Source organism: Bacillus rossius, chromosome 15, assembly GCF_032445375.1.
Source record: "Bacillus rossius redtenbacheri isolate Brsri chromosome 15, Brsri_v3, whole genome shotgun sequence".
NCBI classification, from domain to species: Eukaryota; Metazoa; Arthropoda; class Insecta; order Phasmatodea; family Bacillidae; genus Bacillus; species Bacillus rossius.
The window spans coordinates 7,883,488-7,895,410 of NC_086342.1; the positions used below are offsets into that span (position 1 = coordinate 7,883,488).

Here is an 11,923-nt window from a genome sequence, read left to right on the forward strand (position 1 = left end):
ATAATGTGTGTGTTTGTGTGTGCATTTAAATGTGTTTGCATAGGGTTAAAGCTTGTATTAATGAAAGCACCATCCAATTGACATAAGAAAGAGTATAAAAACTAATGAAACAAAACACAAAAATTTTTAAAGTTCAGTTTTCTTTTCTCAAGAAAAAATTGTTATTTAAATTTCAATGTGCAAACTGTTGGACTTCTAAAGTCTACTGTTCCCTGATGTTTTAGTGAGACAGTTATTTTTAACACTTAATTTAAAAAAAAAAACTTACTCATAAAAAATGATATAATGGTTGTACTGGACTTCTCCTTCACACAATTCTGGCTACAGCCTTGGGAATAATAATGACTGCAAGTTAATGTGACGAAAGTACATGTGTGAGGATTTCATGCTTTCTTTCTGTAGGCTACCTTCTTTTTTTGGCCATACTTAATTCATTTTAAGCTAGTTAATAATGAGCATCATTATTGGGAAAAAAAGAAATCTGGCTCTAAGAGGGAAGGGGGAGGGTACTGTTTTTCACCTTGCCACCCTGCCAACCACGAAACACAAACAATGCTACAAAGTTTTAACACACAGCTGGTCTGAAAAATATTTTCGCGAAAAAAAAAAAATGGCCCTGCATAGAAATAAAAAGTTAAAGATTATTGTTAACTTTTTTTTTTATTGTTAACTAGCTAGTGCCTGGCATGCGTGGCAATTGGCTCTTTCAATTTGTTTAATTTGTTTGAATTAGGTAGGTATACATATACAAAGCATCTCTCTATATCTGTATAAGTGTGTGTGTGTGTGTGTGTGTGTGTGTGTGTGTGTTGTGTATGTATATATATATATATATATATGTATACACACACACACACACACACACACACACACACATATATATATATATATATATATATATATATATATATATATATATATATATATATATATATATATACACATACCTTTATCTATCTCTTGATTCGCACGCCACCATTATTATTCGGACCATAAAAAAGAGAAAATGTCATAAAATACTTACTGGTAATTATCTGATACTACTCACACGCCACCTTAAATTATGCTTTAAGGGTTGGCTTTATCTAAATCTTACCTACAGTGACTTACCTCGTGTTTCGAAGGTCAAATGTGCAAAATTTCATTTAAATCGGACCAGTGGCGTAGCCAGGATTTGTGTATGAGGGGTGTTAAGAAGCATGGTCCCCCCCCCCCCCCCCCCCCCCGTATTAGAGTGGGGGTCCGGGGGTCCTCCCCTGGGAAAATTTGGAATTTAAGGTGTAAAATAGTGCTATTTTAGCAGTTTTCGGTACTTAAATTTAAATATTGTAATGGTAAAAATTTTATTAATTTTAATATGAAATTTGTTTAAGTGATGAATAAGAAATTAATTAAAGAATTGGTGCTAAGGGGGGGGGGGGGGAGGAGGGTTGAAACACCCCCCCCCCCCTCCCCGGCTACGCTCCTGAATCGGACAAACCGTTTAGGAACGCACACGGGATGAACGAACAGACGTTCGTTTGTGCGTGTACGTAGATGCACGTGGAATCGGCTCCGAGAATGGCGCCAGGCCTCAAGGAAGAGTGGCGTGTATGTAGATGTACACAGGGGCGTAGCCTGGGAGGGGGGGGGGGGGTTTGTTCAACCCCCCCCCCCCTAGCACCAAATCTATAATTAATTTCTTATTCATCACTCAAAAAAATTTCATATTAAAATTAATAAAATTTTTACCATTACAATATTTAAATTTAAGAACCAAAAACTGCTAAAATAGCACTATTTTACACCTTAAAATCCAAATTTTCCCCGGGGGAGGACCCCCCAGACCCCCCCTCTTTAATACGGGGGGGGGGGGGGGGTCCATGCTTCTTAACACCCTCCCCCATACGCAAATCCTGGCTACGCCACTGGATGTACATGGAATCAGCTTCGAGGTAAGAGTGTGTCCAGGTGACGAGCCGGCCCCGACGCTCAGCTGTGCCTCGTCGCTGCTGGGGCAGGTGGTGACCGTGACGCCTGAGGGCAGCGACGAGGTGGTCAGCTGCAGCTTCGTGCGCCTGGAGAGCTTCGTCACCACCCGGGCCCCTCCGACCGACCCCGGCCCGGAAGCACCTGCGCAACCGCTCAACGCATTAAATTACCCTTAAAAAATAAATACACTTAAGTTCCATTATTAATGTGAGTAGGGTTTTGGTTCAACGCTGTTTTCATTTCAACATTTCAAATAGAATTTTTTTTTAAATTATTTTTTTACTGATTCTTCCGAGAAAAAAAATTTAACTGATTTTCTACAAAATTTGATATGCATGCACCCTTTTTATATATGTAACGGAAAAAAAAATATTTTAGGGTTATTTTTAAAAATTTCTAGTTTTTTAAACTATATTATGTTTCAAATATAAATTTTTTTTTGTATTTTTCCATATTTTTAATCTTTCTCTGACACTTGTGAAGTGTTTAAAAAAACAAAATTGTATATTATTATTTGAATTGAAAAGAAATATGTGACCTTCGTAAATAATTTTATATTTGATTCGAAATTTAGTTTGAATAAAAACAAACAGGAATCGCAGAAGAAGCCTCCCAGATCATACCACCGGGGTACCGTCTCGGTGCTCTTGGGTATGAGTCTCATGCTAGGGATTCTCGGATTGAACCCACGACCCTCGCCTCATGAGCGTGACGTGTCAGCGACCACTACCTGCGAGGACTCTACGTGCAGAGGTGTCAAGAGCACCTTGATAGAGGTGATATTTCAGTCAACTAGTCTTTGACCCCTATCACGCGATGGAAGTTTCATCGGAAGGTCTTCTATGGCAGCTGGTATGGGTGGTCCCGAGGAAGAATTAGCAGAGCGCTGGCCGTTTTCATGGAAATTTTGGTGATCGGTCGAGCTAGAATTTCCGTAGAAGGTTTCGTAGAAGGTGGAAATTTATCCAATAAGTAGAGACCTGCAAAATTCGCGGATTCATTTCGTGATAGGCTACAATTCAAATAATTATACCTTAGCGCTGCTTCTGCAATTGGTTCACTGTTAATCTGGAGTAATGAGGGACAATTAGAGACCCTCGCTCAAAGAAGTGTCGAATCACAGACACTCAGTCGAGACGACTCACAAGTCAGCCGCCAATGAACAGGTGGCATTTGCCCGAGTGTGTAGAGTGTAGTAGAGTCTATCCTGGAGGTCATTGAATCTTGCAGGTCTCTACCGATAAGGATGAAGTGGTAGTGTGCTCCTGGTGTTAAAATGGTAAGTTTATTTTGGAGGTATTGAAGTTATCTTTACTATTGATTTTAATGGGGCGAACATCCATGTTTACTCAATACAAACAGTACCAACTCTCACAATAAATCCATTCGCACAAGCTAGGCCTACACCAGTCTCAAATCCACATGAAACATCCGTAACTGCTACCGTGGAGGTTTAGTTGGAAGCTTCTAATGGAGCCTGTAGGACCTTCCATCATGTGATACAGGCTACAGAGCCAACCACACACATTTGCAAACATCAGTCTGGTATGTGCAGCACCAGTGGGCGGTTGGCCTTGTATCACATCAGACTCAACACGGCATGTTGATTTTTTATTTGTAACATCTTAGCTATTCGGATACGGCATTTGGTGGAGTAATTTCGTGAATGCAATGGAAGTCGCATGGAACGGAAATGTGTAGCCACGGTGCTGCCACTTATGGCAGATGGCTGGAACAAAAGATCACAAAGCCAAAGGAAAACTTTATGGTATTAACGGCTTAATAAGATAGGCAGTATCTTAATAAAATTCCTTGTCAAAAATAAGTTCTAAAGCTGGGATTTTATATATTTTTCAAGGATTTTTTGCTTTCATTGGAGCCATTTCATTATATAGTTTAATATTTTGGCCTGCAAATCAAATGATTCAGTAGTCAACATATCTGCTCCGGCAGCGAATTCATGCAGCAGGTGCAAAAACTACGTGTGATTCGTGTCCAGAAATTCAGTTGAAAACTCGATTTTCATCTATTTATCATGCTCAACATTATTTTAACGAACTCTACGTTAAATTTCATGTCCAAGTTTAGTTTTACAAGTGTGTTTGTAACATGAGAACACATGAATTTGCTCGTTACCGAGGTTAGACGTTGTACATCTCTGGCGACCTCTGAAAAACTCGCTCTCAATTTTTTTTTACATTTATATTTTTATAGTTTTATATGGTTAAAGCATGAGTTGGCTAAGTAATGGTGTTTTATACAGTATGTATAATTATCTTATATTCTCTTTAATCTGCGCTTATGATTGATTGGCTTGGTGCACTGAGTAAATTTTGTCAACATAATAAATTACTTGCAAGTAATGGTTATTGAGGTGTATGATTAAACTGTGCAATGTATTGTGTGTTGCACAGTGACACAAGTCAATTACCTGTATATGCCATGGAACAAGAATTGATTAAAAATAGAATAATAAAATTAATAATAATGCACTGAATTGAGAGCTCTTATACCAAAAAAAATTAAGTACTTCTTGGGCATTTATTTTATTTTTATCACCAAAAATATTAATGAGCTCATGATATAAGCAAATCTCACTATAATGCCTTTCCAACAAACTTTTACTTCATCACAATAAATATTAATGAGCTCAAGAAATTCTATATTCTCACTATAATTACTTTCCAACAAACTTTTACTTTATTACAATAAATATTAAAGAGATCAAAACATAAGAAATTCTCATACTATTTTTCAAACAAATAATTACCTTATCACAATAAATATTAATGAGCTCAAGAAATAAGACATTCTCACTATATCTTTATATATTGAGCTGATTACATTACTCATTGTAGATAACAAGAGGTAAGATTTCCCTTGCATATTCCTAATACAGAAAAGAACAGTCAAAAAAAAAATTTTTAGTATATCAAAAAGATGCTGGGAATTATGATGTAATGTGTTTATGTCTGATATGGGTGACTCATTCTTCAATGCATGGGTCTTATCCATGGAGCCACCGACCATGAGACTTTTACCTTTCTTACACGTTGACGGTCAAAAATTTAACGGAAGATAAAAACATGCTGAAGTGTACAAACTCATGTGAACAATACTGCAAGACGGGAACCTGTTTTGTTTGAAATGATGCCTCCTGCTGTTATAAAACAACTGAATAGTGATCCTTACTCAGCACATTTTGGTGCATACTTCCATGAGCATTATCAATTGTTCAATCGTGGAAACATTGTTTCAGGCTTCAGTGTGGCATTAATACGAATGTGCATATTGAACGCATGCACATATTATTTAAAATATATTTACTTACAAGTGAAGAAAATAAGACTTTTAGGTAAAGCAAATTTTGCTTTAATGAACTTCCTAAGAGACAAGTTATTTGAGAGGCTTATTGTAGATACTCACTAAAGGCAAAGTGACAAGTAAACTTGGGGAAGTAAGAAGCCGGCATAGATTAAGTCTACTTTTCAATATACATTTGATGGTATACTTTCAGACATAGTCTTTTTAGAACCATTATTCCATGTCAAATTACTCTATTATATCAAAGAAAACAGAATGGATTTTAACTGCGAAATAGTATGTACAGAATGTGCCACTAGCACAAACATAGCCACCTGATATGCCAGCAGAAAACTTCTGTATCCGAAGCTCGTAATTTATGTATTCATGTAGAAAATGTACTTGGTTTTGCTGAAAAGGAAGACAATGTAGCATAGCTCAGCAGAAGCAAGCAAGCAGTGTTTTTTTTTATAACATAGGTGGTAGATGAGAAAAAAATCTTAAAGAAAATATTCCTGGTAGACTTAATGGAATTTCTGCTCCAAGTGAAGTTGAGGTAATTAGGGAATACACTGAAGCCATGAGAGATAATTCAGCTGCAGTTAGTTCACATATAGGATGTCTTCAGAGTATTCTGCAGGCCAGTGGAGAACAGAACAGCTGAAATTAAATATAGCCTAGTGCAACAAAATATACTGCAAATTTATGTTAATACATTACTAATAGTATGAAGCATCTCATATGAAATTAAATTATAACTATTCATATAGTTGAGATAACCAGTGTGCCTTATTTTGGTTCACTTGTTCTGGGTTGGTATTCCTAGAATGTTGTTTAAAATTTTTTTTTATTCTGACTGTAGTCACTACGTGTTGTGTGGATGACATTATTATGTATAGCCCATACAAAAATAATTTAATTTCAGACTTATCTTTAAATACCACATTTCAATAATTTTAAAACATTTTTAATATTTTGGTGTTATGATGAGTCTGAATGTTTACGTTAGAACTATTTTAATGTTTAAGGCAAATAGTGTTTAAGATGTGTAAATCCTATTAACAGACTAAAAAAATGTGGTAAGTAAATAAGTAAGTTGCTAAAACGTATACCTGGGTCACACATTAATTAAAAATTCATGTTCTCTAAGCCAGAGGTGTACACAGGGGAGAATCGGTAGATATATCCCATCTTTTCGAAATCCTTAAAAAATATCTATAACAATTTATCCCACCAACAAAATGAAGGCATTTGAAAGAAAACGGTGGGCAACGTGGTATTACATGGCCCCCCCCCCTCCCTTTTTTTTCCATCAGGGAAACAAAATTCTGTGTACGCTCTTGCTCGTGGTGATAACAGGGTTGTTCTCGGTGATAAAAATCTCATGATATTTCATTTAAAGGGAGCAGGAGGTCATTGAAAATCTCACGTCAACTTTTCAATTCAATACATATAGGTATATATTCTTTAATATTGCAGATAATAAAAAATAATCAAATCAGTTAGTTTATTTAGTTTCATGGTATTCCATTTTGTACGTAAAAAAATTATTGGCTAATTACATTATGTATTATTATTATTATTTCGAAAATAAATAAAAAAAAAGTTAAGAGTTGAAGAGTCTGAGTTCGCAGAAATTTATTACTTATGTATTAAAAAAGCAATCTCGGATATAGACAGTACATATTATGTAAATATTTGTTGTGCCTGGGATTTCCCGAATCGAGACACGTGGCTCATAAGCGGAGATTCCATTCGGGAAATTCCCCGCTGCGCCGGTCATTTAAACTTTTAGTTAATTAAAAATTACAGGGTAAATCTCACCTCAAGGGAAGGGAAGTTCCCACCACACCTCACGAAATCTCACCCGAGGGGTAGGGAAGGGTACAAATTAAAAGTAAAACACCTCACGTAATTAATGGACAGCCCCTAATCAAAATTTATTGAAGCTAATATGTTTTATTGGGTGTCTCGCACAAGGTTGTAACGCCATCCTTCGGCCAAGTTCTGGTTGGTTCGGCCGCTATGCACTTGTAACTTGGCTTCGGATAAAAATCACGTACCACATAATCTAGACCTAAATCAGGGGTGCCCACAATGGGGGGTAATGACGCAGACTGCGTCATTAAAATTTAGGTGGGGGGGGGTTAAAAGACGAGAAAAATGTATATATTATTTACATAATTATAGCTTCTAATGTGAAAATACGTTTCTGGTGCTTTTATAATTGAAAGGGATCTTGTAAATCAAATTGGCAACCCCGCACTTTCCTCAACAAAAGCAGTTTGGCATCTGTCGGTTCAGGATGGAAATATTACCTGATATGACCAAAATTATTATTAGAAAATCAGTTTTAATTAATGCAAAATGTGATAAAATATAATACTTAAAAAGTATAATATTATAAAATAATTGAGTAAATCATTGAGAAAATGGCATAAAAAATTTCGGGGGGGGGGGGGCGCATCATTAGGTTAGGGGGGGGGGGGTGAGTCATAGTGTTTGGGGGGGGGGGGTGGACACCTCTGCCTAAATGTACGTTTATATTTTTAGTACATCCTTAAATGGCCTCTCGCCTTCATATATACTATAAGTTATGATACTACTGAACAGTGAAGCTATAAATTTGTAGTAGCATAAAAAAATATGTTATTTAAATATGTAATTTCAAATCACGCTTTATACCAACGCGGCCCGTTAGCTCAGTTGGTTAGAGCGTCGTGCTAATAACGCGAAGGTCGTGGGTTCGATCCCCCCACGGGCCATTGTTTTTTTTAATCACTTATAAATTATTTTTTTTTAATATGCTTTTCAAAAAAAAATAATTAGGAAGAATACATAAAATTTTATTTTAGTAGTACTTTTATTTTTGCTGTTGTTTCTGTGTAAATAATCTGCTTGTAGGTACAAGTGTACCAACTAGTATAAATTGTATTTATTGAACCTGTGATCACAAATTTATTTTAAAATAACAACGACGTTATAAAACCTCAATAGTGTTTTTTTTTTGTTGGCAGCTTAGAGGCGAAGATGGCAAGGCCTAGAGAATCGTGAGGCCTTTTGGGCCCTTGTGGAATCCGCATTTACTGCCGTCTGCCTTGACCTCTTGTAAAACTGCGCTTAGCGGCCGCAGGGCCTGCCAGAGAAAATAAGAACCAGGGGCATATCATTTCTTTATGTACCATTTCTTAAACCAAATATATATAATTATATATTTATGTATAAATAAATATCGTAGACGTTACCGTGGCTATAACTGTAAGGTCCTTTCTACAATGACACGGAGACGGATCTAACGAAACAGAGTTTCTACTATAGCACGCAGACAGAGACGGACCCGTACGGATTAGCTCGGCATTGTCGAGATCTTCCGTTTACGTCGCTCCGTGCGACCAATAGAAGTCTAATACTTGGCCATGTTTACTTATGTTTTAAATAGGTACGTCAAAATTGTTTCAAATACAAGAATATCTAGTGTTCTGCTATGACTTAATGGTTTATTTTCATTATAAATGCAAATTCTGCTCGTGCTATGATCTCGAAGCATAATAATATATACATATTTTTTAATCAAGTCAATATTTCGTAACTTTGAAATACGATTCCATTGGTTGCCAGTTTTACGTTTCCGGTCGTTGTGGAAGCAGCAGACGCTATCGTTTAAATGTTCAGGGAGTTCCGTTTCCGTTTATGTGATCCGTCTAACGTTTCCGTGTTATTGTGGACGACCGCCAATCACAAGGAAACAATCGCTAGCGCAGGCATACCTTATTACAGTCTAATCAGTATTTTATTTTTCCTCGAGATATTCAATAGAGTTGTAATTTTCATCCCGCTATCAAAACATCTCTAAACTCAACCGGGCTTCAGTGATTTACATTCACTTAACAACCTCCTCCCCCCCCCCCCCCCCCTCGGTCAACGTTAACGCCCCCCATGCACCAAGGTCCTGTGAGGATGAAGACTGATTGCACTATAAACATAAACATTCCACAATTTTACTAGAAAAAAATACTTTAAATGTTATTTTTAAAAGGTACAAACTCAACACAAGAATGCTTAGGGCTGGATCGTTGGCGGTACTCCACTACTTTAATTTGTTATAAATAACAACACTGCATTATATATAGTACTGATATTTTTTTTTATGATATATAATAAATCAATGTGTTGTAATGATGCCAGAAAATTAGAATGACTAGAGACTTTGATATTGTAATCATAAAACTATTTACCTCCTCAGTTCAAAATTTGGATAATCGAAAAACAATTCCTGCCAGAAATAGTGGTTCAAAAACATACACACCCTTGACACTGCGGTTTGCGCTGTGTCTGGATCACTTGTAGTCCAGTCCAGTCATCCAGCGTAGAAGCAAGTTGCACGTGTGCTGCAAGTCTACTTTGCTACCCGACGAATCCGCGATGTAATCGTGCGGCTCAAAGCCATAAAGAAACGAACGAATGGAATTGTAAAGGAGAGCGAGCGGTGGGAACGTGTGTGATGTCTTCACCGACCGAAGTTCTTTGGCGCCGGCTGGTGGCGGGTCCGACAGACTATAGTTCGTCCCACGCTTAATTTGCAGTTCAAAGTAAATGGCACCCACTGTTGCCAGATTGCTAGTTCCTGGCTGCTGCTATTAATATTTAATTTTTTTTTATAATATCGATGATAATAATAATAAGTTTTAGTGTGTTTTTTTATCTTTTTGTTTATTTTTCTTAGGCCATAAAATAGTGTTTTTTGTATAGGTATATTCTGAAGGAAAATATATCAATTCTAAACTCCAATTATTATTTCACAGGAGAAATGATTAGTAGCTGTCGGTCACTATTAATAAAAAAGGCATTCCATTAATTATATCCTATGGTCAAGTGGAGCCAAAATTTTTCATATTAAAAAATATTAAAAAGATTGACACTGAGATGATTTAATTCTGTTACGTTTCCTTAACGGATAGAATTGAATATTGTCAGATGGTGCTCTTGATAAAATACAAGAAAACGTATTACCAAAATTCTCATTTCCAATTTTCCTTTTAAAAGAACTAATTATATATAAAGTTGTGTCTAAAATATTTATGCTCTTTGCGTAATCTGGCAACAGTCTAAAGAGCGCACCAAAACAAGGACCGTGCTAATGGCAGAAAACGTACTTTGGAAAGGGAGACTAAATGCAAATTTAAAGGCACACGACGATCCAAGGGCGAGGCACGAATTAAGAAATTTATTTTCCTAACCTAACTAAAAACTAAGTGTATTTGTTTGGAAGGGGTTCTGGGTTAGGGAAGACGACTCAAGTCCCGTCTCAGGCCGAATCATACGCGCCTAATCATGCTGGGTTTCAGCCATGCAGAAAGGGTAGTTAGCATGCATCGTGATGCTATGTCCGGGAATTGGCCAGCCATGGCAGCGATTGATGCCATGACTAACTGTCTTGGGCTCATTTAACGCGGTGGTTAAACAGTTCAAGCGTCAAGCAGGCAGGTTCAGCACAGGACAAGAAGGATGGTCCAGGAGAAAGCTGTTCGTGGCATGAAGTTCCGACAATGGAAATTGGCATTCAATATACTCCATCTAAAATATTTGGTCGGATAATCTCAAAAATGTTTTAAAACATATCACACTATCAAAATTTATTTGTCTGAGCGTTTTGTAATTCTAAGTTAGGTACGTGATTCCACGTCATGACAGTTCTAAGTTTTGTGTTTCTAATCTATGATAGGTATAAGTTATGGTTTTCTAAGTTACGACGTTGAGTTGCGTGTTTCGGCGTTATGTGTTTCTAAGTTATTATCGTTCTAAGTTATGTCTTTGACTATATATACAGTATATATATATTCAAAGGTTATTTGGAATTTTTGACGTGACAACATCTAATAAATCGATGAACGCCGGCTGCACGCATGAAAAAGTGTCCCGTTACGCACATGGTCCCGTTACGCACATTGTCCCGTTACGCTTTGTCCCGTTACGCTCATTGTACGCTTGCGCCGCATCTATCTCTCTTCCACTCGATTAGAACAACCATCGATTTGACTTTTTCGAGGCACATTAAACTTGAAACACTCCCATTCGTTTCCTACGTTTCCTATCATCGTCCTATCCTTAACAGAATAACACAGATTGGAAGAAGTTAAATAGCAAACATGTATAAAAGTTATAGTTAAAATAATCTGTTCGTTAAAGTAATAAACATATTTGAATTAATGAGTGCAAATAAAAGTAAATTTATCAATTAAATTGTAGATTTCTTTCACTCCATTGTATCCATACCAAAATAGTGATAATTAAATAAAAATGATTCAATTTTATTCATAAAAGTAAGCAATCATTTCATCAATGTTTTGTTATGACGTCACGTTAAACTAGCGTCCGTAAACCGACTTTACAGACAACCAATTTTTTTTCTTTCTTTCGAGAATTCAAAGTTGTGTGTTTCCAGGTTATGTGCGGATCCCTGACGGGGCCTTTTAGAATGCTCACTGCCAATAGAGGACGAGCCGTGCTATAAGCCCGGTCCAACAGGTACCCTCCCGGGACGGGAAGTTGACGTGCGCGCGCTTGCTCCCCCTCTCCCTTCCCCTTCTAGCGCCAGCCCCTCTGCACCCCCCATCTCAACAGACTGTGGGCTCGGGTCGGTACTCAGTAG

General features: G+C 37.0%; 1 protein-coding gene and 1 non-coding gene across 6 annotated transcripts in view; both read left to right on the forward strand.

Moving 5' to 3' along the window:
* Window positions 1–2,173, forward strand: part of LOC134539259 (adhesive plaque matrix protein-like) — a 38,401-nt gene extending 36,228 nt beyond the window's left edge. For all 5 annotated transcript variants that reach the window (XM_063381080.1, XM_063381083.1, XM_063381082.1 and 2 more), the window contains exon 21: window positions 1,951–2,173. In XM_063381080.1, coding sequence (XP_063237150.1) covers window positions 1,951–2,147 — 197 coding nt within the window. In that variant the 3' untranslated portion in view covers window positions 2,148–2,173. The remainder of the gene's footprint in view (window positions 1–1,950) is intronic.
* A 5,792-nt stretch (window positions 2,174–7,965) lies between these two features.
* On the forward strand, window positions 7,966–8,039 carry Trnai-aau (transfer RNA isoleucine (anticodon AAU)). Its single transcript has one exon. It is a non-coding gene; the product is annotated as a tRNA-Ile (tRNA).
* Window positions 8,040–11,923: the final 3,884 nt, after the last annotated feature.